The 23047-nt window shown below is 38.9% G+C and overlaps 1 protein-coding gene across 1 annotated transcript in view; it reads left to right on the forward strand.

Moving 5' to 3' along the window:
• Positions 1–6279: 6279 nt before the first annotated feature.
• LRIT3 (leucine rich repeat, Ig-like and transmembrane domains 3) overlaps positions 6280–23047 on the forward strand; it is a 21798-nt gene continuing 5030 nt past the window's right edge. The window contains exons 1-2 of the mRNA XM_027837608.1: positions 6280–6395; positions 12678–13153. Coding sequence (XP_027693409.1) covers positions 6280–6395; positions 12678–13153 — 592 coding nt within the window. The remainder of the gene's footprint in view (positions 6396–12677; positions 13154–23047) is intronic.

The following is a 23047-nucleotide window of genomic DNA, read 5'->3' on the forward strand; positions in this document are numbered from 1 at the left end:
ACAAATGGACTCATAGGTCTGGACTAAAATCAGTGCTATCAACTTAGATTTAAAAAAAAACTCAGATGCTAAATAGAAGGAGCCATTAGATTACAAATGGGCAGTTTTCCAAAAGCTCATTTGTAGGTTTGTTGTTTATATCTTAGAACATACGATTTCAGAGAAGTGACATTATTAAAGGAGGTTAGTTAGGTTTCTGGGTCAGCTCACAAAAGCCTATTTAATGCATAATATGCTGTCTTCCTCCAAAAAGTCTCATTCTTTCTGCTCTAATATCTCATTGTAGGGTTAAAGTGACCACGAGTCATTTTTAAAAAATCATTTAAAAATAAGATTTATTGATATATTTTGCTTTTATGTCACTTGCATTCCCCCCATAATAAATAATTTAAAAGGGGGAAAAAATTTCAGAAAAACTAACCAAGATAGTGAAAAAAAAATCTGCTGTGAGATGCCTTCTCGTATCTCTTCTTTCAGGTAAAATTTGGTCATTAGAGTTTAGCAATATTCAGTTTTTGTTGCTTTGTTAGTATTGTTCTATTTGTAGACAGCTAAGTGAATAGTGCCAGGCCTGGAGTCAGGAAGACTCTTCTACCTGGGTTCAGATTTGGCTTCAGATACTTACTAGCTGTGTGACCCTGGGCAAGTCACTTAACTCTATTTGCCTCAGTTTCCTTATCTACAAAATGAGCTAGAGAAAGAAATGGCAAACCACTCCAAGTACCTTTGCCAAGAAAACTACAAATGAGGTCATGAAAAGTTGGACATGACTGAGAAATGACTGAACAACAACATTTTTATTTACATTGTTGTAGTCATTATATATATCTATATCTATATATAATGTGTGTGTGTGTGTATATACATATACACACACACACATACACATTATTTTCTTGGTTCTGCTTACTTCACTCAGCATCAATTGATAAAGATCTTTCCATGCTTTTCTATATTCATTATTTCTTATAGCATAATAATATTCCATTGCATTCACGTACCATAACTTATTTACCCATTCTCCAATCTACTTTGTTTCCAGTTCTTTGCTTCTGCTCAAAGTTCTACTGTAACTATTTTGGTAGGCTTTTGTGGGGCTTTTTTTTTTTTTTTTTTTGTCTTTGACTCCTTGGAGTAATCTCCCAGCAGTGGAATTTCAATAGTCAAGAGTTTTTTTCCATTGTTTGCTCATATTCCCAGCTTATTGGTTGACTTTTAACTCTTTGTTAAAGTTGGGCTCTGCTTCCAGGGTGGAGGGCACAGTGTCCCAAGCTTCAGGGGTTTGTGCAGCTGTTTTCAGAGATACTTCTAGGTACCTGTAAATTTTCAGTTCTTCCAAGATGGTATGATCTAAGGAGAGGTGTTTACTATTCTCCTGGCCTGTGTTCTGGTCTGTGAGAGACCACAAGGACTCTTTTCTGCCCTAGAATTGTGAGGAGGGTCCCCCTTCCACCGGGGCTGCGAGCTCTGCTAAGTTAGTGCTCCTCCTCACCCTGGGACTGCCACCTAGGACCTGGATCTGAGTATGGGCAAAGCAACAGAGTCCTGACTCAGTGCTAGCAAAAAGACCCCTGTAATCTCCTTCCAACCAGTTGTTTGACCTCCTTACCATCTATAGGCTGAGAGCTCCCAAAGCAGCTGCTGCCGCTGTCATTACTGACACATTGCAGTCACTCCCAAGGCCTGCCCCTGGTTTGCCGGGGCGAGGCTGTGTGTTTCGTGCTGGACTGTGCTCCACTTTCACCCAGGTGCTACAGACCTTTCCTGCTGACCTTCTAAGTTATCTTTGGCGTCTGTGGGCTGAGAGGTCTGGAAACTGCCATTGCTGCCAGTGACTCAGTTGCCCCAAGGCCTGCTTTGGGTTTGCTGGGGCCTGGTCTGCAATGTGGCTGCTGGCGCCGGACTGCGCTTCCCTTTTACTCTGGTGCAACAGACCTTTCCTGCCGACCTTCCAAGATGTCTCGGGCTGGAAATTTCTTTCACTCCGTCTTTTTGTGGGTTCTGCTGCTCTAGAATTTGTTTAGATTCATTTTTAAAAGGGATTTGGATGGATTTGGGGGAGGGCTTAGGTGAGTCCCTGCCTTTGCTCCTCCATTTTGGCTCTGCCTTCCAGCAGTGAAATTTCTTGGTCAAAAGGTATGATGGGTAAGCCTGACTTAGATCAGGTCCCTGTTAAAATAGGTTTGGTGTTGGAACAAAATGAGATAAAAAGGAGGTTTATTTAGGTATAAAACAGAAAGGATATTCAACAAGATTTTTCTGACCCCAAGGCCAGCTTTCTAGTCACTATGCCATGCTATCTCTCACATTAGACTGGAAACTCCATGAGGGGAAGCCCTTATGTAAAGTTTGTTTTTCTTCAATGGCTAGCACAATGCCCTTAAAACAGTAAGTACTTAATTCACATTTGTTCCATTAGTTTCATGACAGTTGAGTAGGTCGAGATTGCATGACCAGGTTCTGCGGTCTGTAGGTAGTTTTGATGTACCAAGGCTGACTATTCAACTTTGCTTTTGTTAAGCCTCTATAGGTAGGGGGTCGCCTGACACACACAGAAGATGACAAGGTTTGGAGGGGCTTCTAATCTGTTTTAGTTGATGAGCAATTGTGTCAATGAAATTATGTATCTTTCAAAGTATCAAATAATTTACCCTTGATAATGCAGGAACAAATTTTCTATTTCTTGTTTCTAAAATTATTTTCATTCAGGGATTATGGATTTTTACCACTATCTGGCTGTTCAATAATACTAAATGATATATCCATTTATTGACAAATAGCAGTCTCTGCATTCAGGTTTTGTCTTTGACATATAGCATCTGTGTGACAATGCAGAAATTACTTTACCTCACTGCCCCAGGCAGCTTTCCAAGTCTATAAGTTACAGAGGGGTTGCTGGGAATTCCTCAGTCTATGAAATCACAGGTCTTCATTTGAAAAAAAAAATCATTTATTACCTAGATATTTTGCTTGTCCCTATGGATTCTCTGTTTTAAAGTGGTAACTAATAAATTTTTTTCTTTTCTTTAATTTTTTTTCAATCAACAAACATTTATTTTCTCTGCTTCCTATCTCTGCTTCCTGAAAAAAAGAAGAAAAACACAATCCTTGTAACATAAATTCATGTTCAAAAATGTCTGTCTCAGTGTACACATTGAGTCCATGCCTTTCTGATGGGTGTGGAGTGGGAATGATGTTTCATCACTGGTTTCTGGAGTCATAGTTGATCTTTGTGTTGATTAGAGTTCTTAGGTCTTTCAGGGGTATTCATTTTTGCAATGTTGTATAAATTATTCTCCCGTTTCTGCTCACTTTTCTCTGTATTAGTGCACATAAGTGTTCCAAGTTTCTCTGAAACTGTACTTTTCATCCTTTGTTATGGTATAATAATATTCTATCACAATCATATGCCCCAACGTGCTTAGTCATTCCCCAATTGATGGTCATCTCCTTGATTTCCAATTCTTTGTCACCACAAAAGAACTTTTGTATATATCTTTTCTTCTTTCTTTGAGCAGGTAGTTGGTGCAGTGGGTAGAACATTGGGCCTAGAGTCAGGAAGACCCATGTTCAAATCTGCCTTTGAACACTTACTAACTATGTGACCCTGGGCAAGTCATTTATCCTCTATCCATCTCAGTTTATTCAACTATAAAATGAGGACAATAATAGAACCTATCTCCCAAGGTTGTTGTAAGGCTAAAATATTTATAAATTATTAATATATCATATAAACACATACTTATTAAATTAAAATATTGAATATATAATAAATCATAAATAAATAAATTTATAAAATATTTATAAAGTACCTAGCATATAGTAGGCACTATATAAATGCTTCCTTCCTACCCTGGGGGTATAAGTCTAGTAATAATAACTAACATTTACATAGTGCTTACTTATGCTCTAGAGACTGTGCTAAGTGCTTTATAATTATTACCTTATTTAATCCTCACAGCAACCCTGGGAAGTAAGTGTTGTTATTGTTTCCATTTTGCAGGTGAGGAAACTGAGGCAAACAGAGGGTAAGTGACCAGCCCAGGGTCACACAATTAGTAAGCCTCAAAGGCTGGATTTGAACCCAGGTCTTCCTGACTCTAGGCCCAGTGCTCTATGTCCTGTGCAACCTAGCTGGCCCAGTAGTGGTATCATTGATCAAAGGGTAAGCACAGGTTACTAACTTTTGGGGCAGAATTCAAATTGCTTTCCAGAATGATTGGACCAATTCCCAGCTCCACCAATAATGCTTTAGCATACGTCTTTTCCCATTATCCCTGCATTTGTCATTTTCCTTTTCATTTAAAAAATCAACTTGGCAATCTTATGAGTGTGAGGTGATTCACAATTTCTTTATTCTTAGATCCAATGACCTTTTCTCAGCTCTCATCCTTCTGGAACTTTCTGCAGCTTTTTGTCACCACTGCCCACCCCCTGGAACTGTGTAAATTCTTGTCTCTTGCTGTTCATGACATTGGCCTCTCCTGGTTCATCTCCTACCCTTCTCATGGCTTCTCAGTTTCCTTTGGACCAAACTGGACTATTAGCTATTCCCCCAAGTCAGCATTCCATCAACTACACTCAAGCATTTGGACAGGCCATTCTCTATTCCTGGAATGCACTTCTCCTCCTTCTCTAAGAATTATCTTCTTTTGAGTCTCAACCCACCCTCTTTATGAGGCCTCTCTTTATGGCTCTCTCTTTAGTCAAACTATCCTGTATTTATTATACATGTATGCACCATCTCTCTCCTACTACAATGTCAGCTCCTTGAAGGCAGGGGCTATCTCAATTCTGTATTTGAATTCTCAGTGCCTTGCATGCAGTAGATGCTTAACAAATACTTGATGGTTAATTGAAAATTACTCATCTGATCAGAAATAGTATTTTCCTTTCATTTTAATGATGTACATGATTCAAGAAGTGTGATTCTTCCTCAAAGATGACTTCAATTATGATTATGTTCTTGGATTATAAACAATGTGTAGTTTGTTTGGGGAAAGAAAGGGAAAGGATATGGCTTAATTCTTAATGGAAATATCAATTTTGAATACATTTTTTCCTAGTCTCTCTCATCTTAAAACTTTCCAAGGTTTTTCTGACTTTTCTTTCAAACATATGATGGCACAGAAAATATTAACACTGCCCATGGGGACTATAGTGCCTTAGTACTCAAATGTGAAGTATGTTTCAGTGATCAAAGGGGGCCATATTGTTCATTGCACCATAGACTATACAGAGTGTCCCCAAACTCTTGGGGCATATTTTAAACTATTAAAGCTTAAACCTCTGTCTGCCTCAGTTTTAATGCTAAGCTATTGAAGCTGAAAGCTATGCTAAGACTGGTGATACCCTATGTATATGGGTGGGGCCTGTCTCAGGCAGGAATTGTTAGATATAATCATTAGGTATAATTTTCCCATTAGAAGGAAGTGAGAAGAAGATGAGGAAAAAAAGGATGAATTAGGAAAACTGATGAATAGCTTTTTAAAGCAAGTAATGGAAAGGTGGGGTGTTAAGGTAGAAAACCCATCTGAGGACTTACTTGGGTTCCAATTTTAGTTCTACCACTGACTACTTGTGTAACCTTGGGCAAGTCATCTAATTTTTGGGGCCACAGTTTCCACTTCTATAAATAAAGGGGTTGGACTAACTGCCTATCCAGGTATCGTCCTGTTCTCAATGTATTAGATTAGCTAGGATTGATCTATTTACAGGGAACCTGCTAAACTACTGTCATCCAGTAGGTGGCAACATTGTTAACTTTATCACAACAACAACAATAACAAAGTTGTATCACTTATGCTTTTTAAATTCAGCTTTCTTTGTAATCTCTCTTAGAGTCATATACAAAGTCAATACATTTTGTAACAAGACATATAGAAAATCTAAAATGCAGTCCAAGCAATGAAATCCCAACGATTTTCAGCATTGAATAAAATACTTCAAATTGCAACCCACTTTCATTGGGAAGGGACTTTAAAAAAAAAAACCATATGTATTCCTTTCTAAATCTCCATGTGGACAGCTATCAACATTTTCCCAATGAGCAGTTTATTTTCTTTTCCCTTAGAATATGTTACTTTGCTGAAGCTATATACGACAGGCTAGCCTGATTGATCCCTTGTGAGATACATTTGAAGGTTAAGTAACTACAGATCTCAGCTAATCCTCTGTAATCTGCTCTGACTAAATGGACATCCACATGCATGTATACCGGCTCCTGAATGCTTGAAATTTGGTTTTTAGCTTTTGTTCTAATATATTTTAAAAGGAGGGATGCATCTATTGGCTTATTTGGGCCTCATGTTTAGTATTTTTGAAGGAGTGAGCCCTTCGTGTCCTTCGCAATGCACCTGTGATTCCCCCAGCAGCAGTGACGGTACCGGCTCAAGGTATGCATTTGTTGCCATTGCACAATTTAATTCCATGTAAAAAGATGTAGGCTGACAGTAGCGTAATAGAATGTCCTCTACTATGGTAGCGACAAGAAGCAATTATATTTTTATCAGCTACCAGCGAGGGGAGGTTTAACCTGCAGAAGCTGTCTTACTATTTTATGATTACTTGCTGACAAATAATATTTACTCAGCCTTTCCTCTTTTTGTTCAATGTCCAAGCTCTTAAAACATCTTTCAAGTCTTATGAAACCACAGAACACACTCTGATTTGACCAATTTTCCCCAGATTATTCATAGGCAGAACATTTTTGTTTTCTTTGGGAAGTGGAATGGTTTCGTTAAGCACACAGGTAAATCTTAGCATTACGGGAGAACCCAGCAAGCATAAGGAAGATTAGTGCCTACATACCAGTTCTAGCTTAGCCACAGAAAAGGGTACCCAGCCTCTGCTGATTTGGGTTTCATAGTGTGTAGTACTGATCATGACACCCAGGAGGTATTGTGAGGAAGAGAGGGAGATGATGATGATGACGATAATGATGATGATGATGATGATAAGGATGATGACAACGATGACATCGACGGTGACAATGATGATGATAGCTAACATTTATGTAGTGCTTACTATGTGCCAAGTCCTGTGCTGAGAATTTTCTAGTTATTATCTTGATTCTCACAACAAACAACCCTGGGAAATAGGTACTGTTATCATTCCCATTTTGTTCTTATGGAAACTAAGGCAAACAGATCATAGCAGGCTTCTTAAAAATCAATGAAATTTGAGAAGGATACATAATTTTCCCTCAGTCTAAATGGGATTTTAAAAATGCCACTTTTAAAAAAACATTGACTTCTGTGTTGCAGACACAAGGTAGGGACTTGTAGGTTGCTTAATTAATGGGTTGTTGGAGAATATTTCCTTTAAACAGATATTGGGATCGTATTAGAAATCTTTAAGAAATGCCAAATATTGTTCTTATTCCTATTGAGGTGGTGGTTTAACCAATGGAAATCCTGATCAATGGAGTCTCCCCGGAAGGGGAAAGGAAACAAGCATTTATTGTGCCTACTATGTGCTAGGGCACTGTGTTAAGTGCTTTACAGTTATAATCTAATTTAATTCTCACAACAACTCTGGGAGGTAAGTGTCATTATTACCCCCATTTTACAGATGAGGAAAATGAGGTAAACAGAGGTTAAGTGACTTGCATAGGGCCACACAACCAGTAAGTGTCTGAGGTTGGATTTGAATTCAGGACTTCCTGACTCCAGGCCCAACATTCTATCCCCTTTGCCACCTACTTTTCAATCCATTTAATGATATTATGAAGCATGAATCTTTATCTGAAAGGGACATTTCCCATGGGACTAGACAAGTATTTTGGTTCTAAATAGAATGGGTCCTGATATTCTTTCCAGAGAATCTGCTAAATGTTGTAAGTGACAAAAACTTACACGGGGAGACAGGTGAAGGAAGGGGGATCATGCCACAAGGAAAATCTGAGACAGTCTCACTTTGCCTCTTATCTTTCCTTAAGGGAAGACTGCACTGAGACTTTGGAACACACCCTGTGTATGAGTAACAGGATAGAATCATTGAATTTGTGGCTGGAAGTATAAAACAGAAACATTTCTGAATAGACTGTGATGGCTATTCCATGAATTCTAACTAGACAGTTTTATTTACCTGAGAAGGTCATTGGAGGCTGTGAAACAGCATGACCAAAATTAACTTTGGTGGTGCTGGGATGCAGAACACTTACTAATCACTCACCAATACCCACCTATGAAAATTATCAGTGCCCGTCTTCCTTTTTTTCCCCACCCAGTAATGCACCAGTTTGCATCCTGGTAAACCGGTGATGCCTACGAGAGAATCTGTTAAAAGCCAAGAATCCCTTGGGCTCTGAGCTTGAGGCTGAAATTGAGTCGAGAGTGAGGGGGATGCCTATTTTTAACGAGTTCAGGCAGTGGAGTCAGGACGCCTGAGTCTGAATGAATCCTTCTGCAGTACTGCATGTGTGAACATGAATAAATCACTTAACCTCTGGTGAAAATCATACTTGGACTTCCTAACTCTCAGGGTCTTGGGAGAGAAGTGCTTTGTAAACTTTAATCTTATATAAATGTGAGTCTGATTATTGTTTTTATGATCTTTTCTTTGACCTTATTACAAAATGTCTGTCTTATACCTTGCCTTCCATCCAGCAGTGTGGAGACACAAAGCAACATTTGTTTTCAGTTCAGTAATATTTGTTAATGGGTTTTGCTTTGTATGTTTTTTTTTTGGCATTTTATGCAGCACTGCATTATGATTAAGAGTAGTAGAATAATGACTTTTATCCTCTTTCTCAGAATCTTCAAAATTGTCTCATTTTAAAATTTGTTCTTTTTTTATGAGTATGATATAGTTTGAAAAAAAAAGGATACTGATAGTATGCAAAGTCAGCTCTTCTCCATTCATCCTCTCTCTCTCTCTTTCTCTCTCTCCCTCCATCATTTCCTCGCTCCCTTTCTCTCTCTGATTCCTCTCTCCCCCTCTTTCCTCTCCCCTACCCCCCTTTCTCTCAGCAGCCAAATGGCATGGTGGAATCAGAGTTAGAATCAGACTGGAATTGCAATTGGAATTCCAGAATTGGAATCAGAAAGCCATGAGTTCAGATCCCACCTCAGACTTTTACCACCTGTGTGATCCTGGACAAGTCCATTAAACCTCTGTTTACCTCAGTTTCTGCAACTATTGAACGAGGATAATAACAGACTGTAACTTGCAGAGTTTTGGGGAAGATCAAATGAGATAATATTTGTAAAACACTTTCTGGCACATAGTAGGCACTATATATATAAATGCCTATGCTCTTGCTCTCTTTTCCTTCTTTCTCTCCCTTTCCTTTCCCCATTTCATACACAGGGTGTGTTCCAAAAATCTCAATGCAGTCTTCAGCTATTAAGACTTAACACTGTGTTGAGACTTTTCAGAGACACCTGTATATTTTATATACACGTATATATATATACCCAGAGCTTGATTGAATAAATCATAATTATTTGTATAATTTCTCTCTCTCTGTCTTGCTTTCTCTCTCTCTCTGTCTCTGTCTCTCTCCCTTTCCTCCCTTCCCCCTTCCTTCTCCTCCTCCTCCTTCTCTCTTTCTTCCTCAAACTTACATAAAGGTAAATCAATCAAATTACTCCACCTATAGAGTGAGCTGAAGCCCCACCCCCAGTTAAAGTGTGTCAAGATACTAACTAGATTTTTTTTTTTGGCTAGGCAATGGGGTTAAGTGACTTGCCTAGGGTCACACAGGAGAACATTTCTTTATTGAATAAATTTATCAAAGACTTAAAATCAAGCTGAACTCATTAAATACATATATTTTGTATATGTATATATATGTAAATGTATGTATTTTTGTGTCAGATTTGCAATTTCATTGGCATATACTATCCCAAGTGAGGCAATTCTTAAGCTCTCTCCATCTTTACAGATCATCACCTGCTCTGAAACTGAGTCCTAGAGGAGTTTGGGGGCACAGAGGGCCTCATTACATAGCCAGTATGTGACAGAGGCTAGACTTGAACCCAGGTTTTCTTGACTCCAAATACAGTCTCTGTCTACTCTGCCATGTTTGGCTCAAGTTGGAAATATTCTCACTCCCATTTTCCAAGTGAGGGAACAGGCTCAGATAGATTAAATGAGGTCCCATGGCTAGCATGTGGCAGTCAGCCAGGTTTAAGACCAGGTCTTCTCATCTGTTTTTTTTTTTGCCACTGTATGCTCTATCTCCTTCTCCACCGAGTCCAACTACATACTTTTGAGATCACAGTCAGGGAAATGTTGCCCTTTAATTAAAGCTCCACTTGAAAGTAAAGTTAATAACCACCAAAAAATGCATAGAAACCCAATCTTCTTAGAGGCAGCTAGATAACGCAGTGGATAGAGCATTAGGCCTGGAGTCAGGAAGACCTAAGCTAAAATCTGTCCTCAGACACTTAATAGCTGTGTAAGAGACTTACCCTCTGCTTGCCTCAGTTTCTGCATCTGTAAAATGGGAATAATTGTAGCAGCTACCACTCAGGGTGATTGTGAGGATAAAATGAGATAAAAGGTTTGCTTCACATATCAATATGTAAATGCTAGTTATTATTATTAAACTATGTAGCTTACACCTTTCTGGGTTGAAGAAGCTCAGGAATCCATTGCTCAAAGCAGAGGTAAAGAGCCCCTTTCCATCCCGAGTATTGCCGTTCTCCTGAAGTTCTTTCCATAAACTTGTGCAACCTCATTTTCCTCACGAGTTATCTCAAGGTATTGCTGTTCACCACGTACCGCGCATGCCTGCCTTGAGGGTGGGATGATTAAAGCATCCCTATCAGTCAGATATGACTTTTTGTGTGCATCATCTTTTGTTAGTATTATAGTTTTAGTATTTTTTTAGTATTCACTCCTCAGAGCAGGACTGATATCCATTTTTTCTTTTCTTTTTCTGAGGGAGAGGGCTCTGGACCTGTGATTTCATCTGCATAGGCTAGGGGTGGGCTACCTTCAGCCCTGAGGCCACATGTGGCCCTCAAGTGTGGCCTCGAGGCCGCAGGTTCCCTACCCCTGTTTTAGAAAGTTGCCTAGCACAGGGATTAGCAAATTGTGGCCCATGAGCTGAGTATGTAAATGTAGAATGTTAATATTTTAAAATGCCCTGCCCAGGGTACTGAACCCAGAGGTGCATGGCCAGTACGTGTCCCACCCTGGACTTGAATGCAGGTCTTGTTGATGTAACTCTGTCTTTCCAGCCACGAAATCATGTTGCCTGTCTTGGAGTTGGACATCTCATGGTAAAGAAATGAAGCTGAAGTAAGAGGGCCTGGGCCTTGACATTTATTAAGCACCTACTATGTGCTAGGCACTATGCTACATGCTGGGGATACAAATATGAAAAAGACAGTCCTTGCTCTCAAGAAGCTTACGCTTTAATGGGGGAAGACAGCATGCAAAAGGAAGATGAGGTAGGGAGTGAGTAGAGGTCCAAAGTGAAGTCCAAAGGGTTAGTGAGTGTCTGAGGCAGGATTCTAACTTATGTCTTCCTGACTTAAAATCCAGTGTTCTATTCTCTGCATCGGTGATGTCAAACTCAAGTAGAAATGGGGGGCCATGTCACTCAATTGTACATAAGGATTCCTGCCGATCACATATTTAAGGCAGCTAGGTGGCACAGTGGATAGAGCCTCAGGCCTGGAGTCAGGAAGATGAGCTGAAGTCTGGCCTTAGACACTTATTAGCTGTGTGATCCTGGGCAAGACACTTAACTTTATTTGCCTCAGTTTCTTCATCTGTAAAATGAGCCGGAAAAGGAGATGGCAAACCACTCCAGCATCTTTGCTAAGAAAACCCCAAATGGGGTCATGAAGAATCATAAATACCGAACAAGTCACATACTGACTTAGAAAGCCACATGTGTTTATTATATGTGTATGTATACACATATGTATATATGTAGATATTATATATGTATATACACAGATGTATACATATACACATATATATGTATTTATGTGTGTGTATATAATTAATATGTCCACATATTAAATTGAGATAGGCACTACATTTTAATCTAATTTAATCTGACTGGGCTGCATTTGGGAATGTTTTGGGCTTTATGGGGCCCACAGGCTGCATATTTGGCACCTTTGTTCTATGAAACCTAGGATTTCTAAAGTACGACTCTATGTTCTGAAATCTGCCATCCTTCCTGACTTAAACCCTGAGATAGTGTCTCTCTATCCTTGGTTAACAAATGTGAGTAATTTATTTCAACACTTTCAGCGTGGCCCCAGCGTATGCAGTGGTTGAGTTGAGCTTAAATTAGAACTCAGTTTATTTTTTATTGTTATAGATTATAGTTTATTGTTTAGTTAGCAAAGAACATATAACACATTTTAGTAAATTAAATTACTGCAGATTGTAAAAAAAAAAAACCCAACCCTCCACAGCATTACACTTGAGAAACTCTAACTTAAGGCAGTGAACCTATATCTTGAACTTTATATCTATCTATCTATCTATCTATCTATCTATCTATCTATCTATCTATCTATCTATCTATCTACCTACCTACCTACCTACCTATCTACGTATCTATCTCTTTATTTCAAGTTAATGACCCTTTAAAAGTAGGTCATTTTAATGAAAGAGTCCCATTGGACAGAGAATCCCACAAAATTGGCATTTGAGGATGTAAGTTTCTTTCAGTTTGTTGATCCTGCCATGATTGTACTTAGGTTGGTGTTGTGCAATGACCCAGATATGTATGAGATTCCTACGAATGTTCCTGTGGACACAATGAAGCTCCGAATAGAAAAGACTGTCATACGCAAGCTCCCTACTGAGGCCTTCTACTACCTGGTAGAGCTCAAGTACCTCTGGGTGACTTATAACTCCGTGGTCAGCATTGACCCCAGTAGCTTTTACAACCTGAAGCATCTGCATGAGTTGCGCTTGGGTGGCAATTTGCTGGCTGCTTTCCCCTGGGAATCTCTGCTGGAGATGCCCAATTTACGAACCCTGGATTTACACAACAACAGAATAACCAGCGTGCCAGCTGAGGCCACCAGGTACATGAAGAATCTTACCTACCTCGATGTATCAAGCAACAGACTCACCACTTTGCCCGCTGATCTTTTGGACACTTGGACCCACTTCTCAGCAGATTTAGGATCTAGAGGCATGGGTCTTCCACCATCGAGAATCATATTAGGTAAGCACGTCAGTTTCTTTGTTTCTTTTTCACTCACAGATGATGCCTCTGAATGCCAGGTACTACCATTAGTGGTAGAGTGGTTTTAATTTGCTGTTCTGGTTAGAGCATTGAACATAGAATCAGAAAGGCTTGAGTTTACATTCTCATTCAGACATTGCATCATCCTGTGCAAGTCACTTAAACTCAGACTCAGTTTCCTATTTGTGAAATGGTGATAATAATAGCTCCTACCTCACAAGGTTGTTGAGAGAATCAAGTGAGACAGCATACATAAAACTTTCCTAAAGTGCTATATAGATATTGGTGAATGTTATTATTATTATTATCAGTACATTCCTGATGAACTTACCCCTCATTATGATACTTTACTACTATGCTACACAACATGGGATAGGTTTCTTTGGGCATGTAACCTCAAGAACTAAGCAGTGTCTACTCTTAGAGGTTGCCATAGGCATAAGACGTGTTAGGACATCTGAATTCTTGACAGCACACCAACATTTCCACCAACCCAACCCTCTCCTAATACTAATGACGAGATCATAAATTCTGAGCTAGGAAGGATCTTAGAAGAAATCTACTTCAAACTATTTTATAGATAAGGAAGGTCATATAGCTAGTAAGTATCAGAGAATAAGGATTTTAACCCAGGTCTTCTACCCCCAAATCCAGTAATAAACAATGACCCCAGTTTCTTTTCAATTCAACAAACATGTTGCTTATTATATATTGTTTTTGTTGTTGTTGAGTCATTTCAGTTGTGTCTGACTCTTGGTGACCCCAGTTTGGGTTTTCTTGGCAAAGATACTGGAGTGGTTTGCCATTTCCTTTTCTGAGTCATTTTCTAGATGAGGAAACTGAGTCAAATAGGGTTGAGTGACTTTTCCAAAGTCACACAGCTAGTAAGTGTCAGGCCAGATTTGAACTTAGGAGTCTTCCTGACTCCAGGCCTGGCACTCTATTCACTGTACAGCCTAGCTGTCCGAAGTCCTATGTTAGATGCTAGCAAGATAAAAATAAGTTCCTAAACTGCCCTCAGGAAGCATTAGTTTTGGCTATGGTTTTTTTAAGCCTCCCTTTGGCAAGTGTCTTTGTGAACTTTTGGGGTTCAGGGGTGAAACAGGGGAACTTAAGGAGGGTCATAACAATGGTATCACTGGCTTGATCTGCCTCCTCAGCTAGTCCAGGTGGCTGTTCCATTGGCCACAGCTAAGTACATGGCTATTCTATGATATTTGTATCTTTGCTAAGTTATATTTAATTATATATATATAATTTCATAAATCTCTTTATAAATCTTTTATGTATTTCTTCAGGCGTTTTTTTTGTATGTTTCATGTGTGTTTATCCTCCCTCCCTACTTAGAATGTTAATCCATGAAAGGCAGGGAATATAGAAAGAACCCTAGGCTTGAAGATGCAGGTTTGGACAGTTGCTCCATCATTTATAAGCCATGTGACCATGGGAAAATCACATAGTCTCAGTCTGATTATCTGTAAGTGGAATGATAATGCTTACGATGCCTGTCTCACCAGGTTAATGTGAGGGAAAGCACTTCGTCAAGGAAAAAGCACTACAGGGATGTCAGCTATTTATGGCAAGGTGAAGAGGGATCTCTGAGGATGTTAGCATTTCCCTTTGCCAAGTGATCACCTGCAAAACGGGTGGCTAGTTAATTAACAAGGTACAATGTAAAGGGCACTTGCACAAGTCACTGAGTGTTTTTTTGGTCATTGGTTTCAAATTTGGAATAGATGACCTGTGATTCTCAGATCTATTCAGCCAGCCCTAGTTTCTTCCCCGACCTCTGGTCTCCAATCACTAATTACCTATTGGACAGGTCAGACTGGACATCCCATGTTGTGGCTGTCAATCACGTCCAACCCTTTGATGACCGTTCCATGGTAATACTGTCCATGGGGGTTTTCTTGGCAAAGATACTGGAGTGGTTTGCCATTTCCTTCTCCAGTTCATTTTACAGTTGAAGAAACTGAGGCAAACAGGGTTAAATGACTTGCCCAGAGTTATAGCTAGTGAGTATCTGAGGCTGGATTTGAACTCAAGTCTAACTCACTCCAAGCCAGCATTCTATCCACTGAGCCACCTAGGGACTAATGTTCCATAGACATTTTAAACTCCATATGTCCAAGTCAGAAATCATTATCTTTCCCCCCAAATCCTCCCCTTTTCCAAACTTCCCTATTACTATTGAGGGTACTACCACTTTCTCAGTCCCAGGCTCCTTTAGAGATGACCTCCTATTTACCCTATCTCTTACATGTACATAGTTATTTGCATATTGTTTTTCCTGTTTGATTGTGAATTTCTTGGGGTCAGGGACTGGTTTTCTCTGTCCTTCCCTCTCCTACTCTTAGGTATTTATGTGTGTTTATCTGTATTTATTTATCAATTGTTAAAATATGTTTGTTTATCTAGTTATTTTAACCTGGATCTCCCTTCCTTGCTCAGGTTGGAAAAACACAGGCCACTAAAAGAACCGTGTATTACAGAGCATTTTTGGAGCTTAAATCTGTTTCATTTTTCCAAGGAGGGCTTGTTTGCCCCACTTTTGGCAATCTGCTGCCCCCTACCGCCCATCATAATGGTTAGGGACTTAAGTATGGACACTTGAGTGGCTCAGCCCACCGTAGCTCATGATTCCTGAGTTGAAGCAATCCACCAGTCTCAACCTTCCCTGTATTAGGGATTACACCCATGGACCACCAGGGGTCCAGTATCTTCTACGCATTTAAAAAATATTTCTTGACACTCCCATTTTTAATATCACTATCACTAAGCTCCTTGTATGAATGATTGTTAACAGAATGTTTATTGATAGTATATTACTACATGTTTTTTCCCCAAGGAAGCAGTCACACTACTGAACTCTTTCAACCAATAATTCAATTAAAGTTAAGTCTTTGGCTCTCTGGGCCGGGAAGAGGGGAAGGATGTATCAGGAAATGAATAGGATGCAAAACAATAGTTATTAATAAAAATAAGATAAAAAAACCCTTGGTGTTTTCTCTCTTAGTTGTATTTCTTTAACAATTCCATTTCTGTTGCAAAAAATCAGTAAAAACCCTGACCCAATAAAGACACCTAGCTTTTATGACTTTGTCAATGAAAAATGCATGCTATTTGTAAATACATGTTTAAATTATTATACAGTGTTAGCTTTGCATTACACGTAACTTTCTCTGTGTCCTGAGCACTCATTTATACCACCAAATTCTGAAAGAAATAGCATTTTATTTACATTGTTAATGCTGTGTGTGTATTGGGAAGGAAGGATATATTTAGGATATACTTTCTTTGGGATTTTTATGGGAGCCTTTTCCCAGAGGCAGTTAGGTACATAGCAGATAAGAGTGCTGGTCCCGGAGACAGGCAGACCTGAGTGACCTCAGACACTTACTAGCTCTTTGTCTTTGGGTAAGTCACTTAGCATCTGCCTACCTCAGTTTCTTCAACTGTAAAATGGGAATAATAGCACCTACCTCGAAGGGTTGTTGTGAGGCTCAAAAGCCCGGCATATAGTAGGTACTTAACAAATGCTTGTTTCCTTCTTTCCTCTCATGTGTAAATATGATCTCTTCCTCATTAATAATAGCATTTATATAGTGCTCTAAGATTTGCAAAGCACATTACAAATACTATCCTCACAACAATCTTTGAAGGTAGTTACTATTATTATCCCCATTTTACAGCTAGTAAATATCTGAGGTTGGATTTAAACTCAAGTCTTCCTGACTTGAAGTCCAGTATTCTATCTACTGTACCACCTAGCTGCCACACAGGTATAAGTATCTCTGTAGCAAGGAATGTATATTTTACACACACACATGCATGCATGCATGCATGTATATATGTATACACATATCTATCTGTGTATATACACAATACACATATGTACATATACACACATATAATTACACATACAAATACATATTTAATGTTAAGCACTGTCCCTTATGTTGTTGAACAATCAGTCAATCAACAAACTCTTATTATTTGTGCCTGCTATGTGACAGGCACTGTGTTGGGAAGTGGGGATATAAGTACAAAGACATGAACCAATCTGTACCTTTAAGGAACATATTACAGCCTCTTAGGAAGACAAAGGCTGGCAGGGAGTTTTCAGTAAATAATAGAATACTTTGGCCTTCTTTGGCCTCTATTCAAGGATACTGATGCAAAATAAACTAATTTATTCCAATTGTGGTTAGTTTGTTGTTTTAAATGAATGCAGAGCTGCTCACAGATTAGCTTCAGAGTGGCCAGTATCTTTTTCCCTCCAGGGGGGAAAAACCCTTAAAGACTGTCAACAATCTCCAATTGCTCTGGGTGTACTTAATTTAAAAAACTCACCACTTGGAAGAGTCATTTCAGGGCAAGGATGCAGAGATACCTCATTTTTATGGGCTACTCTGTTTTTTCATCTTTTTATTTTGCAAGAGTTTTTAAATTGTGGATTACTTTAGTTGACTTAAGATGATTTTATGTAATACAGCATTTCAAAATTTCAAAGCATGAAACATATATAACATTACATGTAATACTAACATGTTCATCTTATACATATCCATTTTATGCTTTGAAATATTTGAAATGAATATATTTTATGTTCATTTATTAAATGGCATATTCATCCAATAAAATGGACATATTAATGTATCACTGAAATAAATATATATTCATTCAATGAAAATGAATATGTATTATATAACATGAAATATGATATATCCATTTTATGCTTTAAAATCTTTGAAATTATACTTTCATAAAATTATTTTAATTCAACTAAGGTATATTATATTTTCATAAAATTATTTTATTCAACTAAAGTAACTGTGTTATATATCTGTGTATTTCCTGATGGGGAAATGTGATAGAATGGGATGATCATTGGACTGGAAGGCAAGAAGATCTTTGGATTCCATCACTAACTTGTTCTGTGATGTTAGAGGAGTGAAGGAACAAGCTTTATTAAGTGCCTACTATGTACCAGGCACTGTGCTAAGCACATTATATGTATTTTCTCATTTGTATAGGAGCTATTATGATCCTTATTTTACAGTTGGAGAAACTGAGGCAGACAGCAGTTAAGTAATTTAGCCAGGGTCACACAGCTAGTAAATGAGGCTGGATTTAAACTCAGTCTTCTGACTCCAGGCACGGTGTTCTAACTACTGTACCACCTAGTTTTCTACCAAAATACCTTAAGGAAATAATTTCACCTCAACCTTCATTGGTAAAATATTACCTTTCCTGCTGCTCAATTGTTGTTTTGCTTCTGTTTTCTCTGCCAAGAGAATGACCTTTGGACGGAAAAGGAGAGAACAAATAGAACTAACATGCCCAAGATATATGAGGTGATAGTTAAACAAATACTTAGCCATTCTCAGTGAAGTCAATTTGCCTGGTGCAGATGAATTATACCCTTTGATACTGCAAGAGTCGATAATTTGAAAGATATTGGAGGACAGGCAAAGTACTATAGACTGGAGAAGAGCAAATGTGCCTATTTTCAAAGAAGGGAAGAGAATGGTATCTACAGATTACAGGCCAGTGAACTATATATAATTATGTAATTTGTCCTAGATGGTAATACAATATAATGTAACTATACAGTTTGGAAAGAATGATAATATGATCTGTGATTCTAAACTTTACTTTGAATCCTGGGCAGTTGGGGAAGGGAATAAGCATTTACATATCACCCACTATGTGCCAGGCACTGTGTTAAACACTTCACAAATATCTCATTTAATCCTTGCAACAACCTTGTGAGGTAGGTGTTGTTATTATCCTCATTTACAGTTGGGGGAACGGAGACGGACAGACTTTTTTTTTTGTAAAGTGACTTGCCCAGGGTCACACAGCTACTAAATGTCTGAGGTCCCATTTGAACTCAGGTCTTCCTGACTTCAAGCCCGGGGCTCTTTCCACTGTACTACCTAGCTGCTTCCAGCAAAAGTCTAGAATGTATTATTAAAGAGATAATGAGCCTCTAGAAGAGGCAATAGGAGTCACAAAGAACCAGCTTGTCTTATTAAGCACAGATCAGAGTAGACTGATATTATTATTGTTGTTGTTGTTTACCACACAGTAGATCAGGGTGGAGTTTAGCAAAGTTTTTTAGATGGTTTCAGAATTGCTTAAACAGCCTCAAAAAAGCATTTATGGATGGTTCCGTGTCAGCTGGACAGGTGGTCTCCATCCCCTAGGGATTTTCTTGGCCCTGTGCTGTTCAACATTTTTATCAGTGACATGGATAAAGCCATAGATGGCATTCTTATCAAACTTACAGAGGACACAGTGCTGGGAGTGTCTCAGCTGGATAACACTGGATAACAATTAGAATTCAAAAAGCCCTGTGTCCCTCCAGCTACCTGTCATCAGTTTTTACCAGAACTTTACTAAACCTTTTTTTTTGTTTGCTTTGTTAACTATTTTAAAGGAGTGATATATATATATATGTATGTATATGCACACATATATGTATGTATATGCATATGTATATGCACATGTATATGTATATGTATCCACACAGCCACACACACACACACACACATATATATATATATATATAATATGATAAGGCTAGAACATTGGGCCAAATCTAATAAGATGAGATTTAATGGGGAAAAATGTAAAGTCTTATATTTGGATAGAAGAAATTGATTTCCTAAGTACAGGAGGAGGGAGACGTGGTTAGCTCATCTGAAGAAGATTTGAGGGTGGGGCTTAGTCTCAGCATGGGTCAACAGAATAGTTGGTAGCCCCCAGATGAATGAATGGGATCTTGGGTTGCATCGAAAGGCATATCCTCCAGGCCTAGGCAGTGACAGTTTTTCGGCACTAAGCTCTGGTCAGACCACATCTGGGCTTTGGCTTCAGCTCTGGCCACCATATTTTAGGAAGGACTTTGATAAGCTGGAGAACATTGGGAGGAGGGCAACAAGGATGGCAAAGGACCCCGAGTCCATGCAAGCTAAGGATCATTTGATGGAGTTAGGTTTAGTCAGGTGATATGGGAGGCAGAGGAGGATATGATAACCTTTCAGGTATTGGAAGGGTTGTCATGTGGAACATTGAATATTCTTTGTTCCACGCAGCCTCACAGAGGAGAACCAGAAGCAATGGGTGGAGCCAAATTTAGGCCTGGAAAAAATTTCTAACAATTAAGAGCTGTCCTCAAGTGGATTGGGCTGCAGGTCTCAGGCTGCCCTTCACTAGTGTTCTTCAAGGGAAGGTTCAGTGACCACATTCCGGCTGTGTTGTTGTGCGGATTCATTTTGGGGTACAGGTTGAATTGGCTACTGAGGTTCCTTTCATCTCTGAAATGGGAATAGGGGAATAAGCATTTATTAAGAGTCTACCATGTGCTGGGCACTATGCTGAATGCTTTACAAACATTATCTCCTTTGATCTGCACAGCAACCCTGAGCTTCTGCAATTCTCTCTCACGAGGCTGTTGTAAAGATAAAATGAGTTACAGCATTTTGAAAATGGAGAGGGAAGGAGTAAAGTACTCATATACAATGAATCAAACAACATTGAGAGTGATAAATTTGACATGGGAAGACAAATAGTAATGGTACAAAAACTCAGTAGGACATAAAAAGGAAGGGGGCAGAAACAATCATTGTGTCTATGGATGTCCTTAGAACTGGGTGGACTAGCCCCCTCCCTTTTTTTTAAAATTTTTTTTTCGCGAGGCAATCAGGGTTAAGCGACTTGACCAAAGACGCATAGCTAGTAAGTGTCAAGTGTCTGAGGTCCATTTGAACTCAGGTCCTCCTGACTCCATGGCACCACCTAGCTGCCCCCTGGACGAGCCTTTTCTGTAACTGGGTCAATTGTTTTTTCTGAGGTGATAAATCCTTGTTGGTTTGAATCTTGATTTTTTTTCTGTATAGGCTATATGCCCACTTCGTCCTTCTTTCTGGAAAATTTCATGTGTTCAAAACTTGGCAAAAAAACCCCCCAAACAACCCAATGACTCTGTTCTTTTAAATAAATGACTGGATAACTCTCTGGGATCTTAACTTAGAGATCTGCTCAATGTAGTAGGCATATCATACATTTATTTCCTGCGATTCTTACAGATCGTAGCTCACAATTCAGACACAACTAAGTGATAAGAGAATCTTTTATTATTTGCTAACTCCTAATGAAGTTTATATGCACTGACCTTCTACAGGACTGATTAATATGGTGGAATGTGTGAAGTCTATTGGAAAAATTCCAGATTTCAGGAGGAGAACATTACAATGTCACAGAAAGGTATATGAGGTGGAGGAAAATCACCAAATCGTTTCAGGCTCTTTAAAACAATTAAGAGGCTAATGGTTTACCTCCATTATTTGTAAATAAAGTAAACTCCAGGAATAGTTTTATTTAGTTTGGCCCCAGAAGGGATAAACTAGCTTGACATGAAATCCATATTCTAATTATTCTATTGACTAAGATAAACTCCTTTCAAGGTAGCTTGAGAAAAGTTACAGAACCTGGAAAAAAAAAGACCATCTCTAGATAAGTAGGACAAAAACCATTCTTATAAAATGATAAACCTGTTAACTTTTATACCTTGACCCAGATATCACGATGTCATTTTGGTCTTCTTCAAGTAAGAAGGACAAACAATAACAACCTGAGAAAAAAAAATAAATTTTCCGTAGAAAAAGACAATGAGTTAAAAACCCATCTATTAATTGTATGGGTTGATTTGATGCGTTTTCTGTTTCTGTCTCTCTTTGGGCAGTTTTGTGTTTTTATTATTGTCTTTTCTGTTCCTAGAGTTGTCTTTTGGATATGGCCTCCAAATATTAATCTATTGATTTCTTGTACTTATGAAGATCTAATTTGTGAGTGTCCACCCTAGCAGGTGGAGAGACACAATGAACATAGTCTAGACCATTGGTTCATGCATGACAGACACACAGATAAGTAGGAAATATGGTTCTGAGTAGCCATCCTTCCAGCCAGTGGATGAATGCTCCTCAATCAGCGGCTCAAATTAGACTGTAAATCCACAGCTGGTGTCACGCACTGATTTTGGATATGATATCATTAAGTATTTTCATTAATGGTTGATCCAGTTGAATGTACAGTTCTTCCATAGAGGTGAAGCTTCTGATTGTCCACTTGTTATTGTTCAGTTACTTCAGTTGTATCTGACTTCATGATCTCATTTTTGGGGTTTTCTTGGCAAAGATGCTGGAGTGGTTTGCTAATCCGTTCTTCAGGTCATTTCACAGATGAGGAAACTGAGGCAAACAAGATTAAGTGACTTGTACACAGCTAGTAAGTATCTGAGACCAGATTTAAACTCAGGAAGATAAGCCTTCCTGATCCTGGGCTCAGTGCTCTATCCACTGTACCACTTAACTGCCCATTGCTGTGACATTTGACATGTATGTTGAACTTTTTCTTTCGTCTAGTAATAGTGATGGTTTCATCAAACATTTAACATTCACTCCCAACACACATGGACCAGGTGCTTACTGTTTGCAAGACACTGTGCTGAATGCTAGAGATATAAGGATGAAATCAGATGTAGCTCCTCTCCTCAAGGCATTTACAACCTAGTGGGGGCCATCTCCAGGTGTCCTGATCTGTATCTTGCCACTGGACCCAGATGGCTCTAGAGGAGAGAGTGAGGCTGGTGATTTTGCACATCACTGCCTCACTTAAATCCAATTCACTTCCAAGTCATGACATTACCTTCCTGATGTCATGGTCCTCTTTGAGAATGAAGGACAAACAACAATCTGTGAGTAGTAGGAGCTGCCCCACTGGGGACCCAACTGGCCAATTCCAGTTGGACAATGCAGCGCCTTCCTTCCTTCCTTCCTTCCTTCCTTCCTTCCTTCCTTCCTTCCT

This window comes from Vombatus ursinus, unplaced genomic scaffold, assembly GCF_900497805.2.
Source record: "Vombatus ursinus unplaced genomic scaffold, bare-nosed wombat genome assembly UNPS02014821.1, whole genome shotgun sequence".
In the NCBI taxonomy this organism is placed as follows: domain Eukaryota; kingdom Metazoa; phylum Chordata; class Mammalia; order Diprotodontia; family Vombatidae; genus Vombatus; species Vombatus ursinus.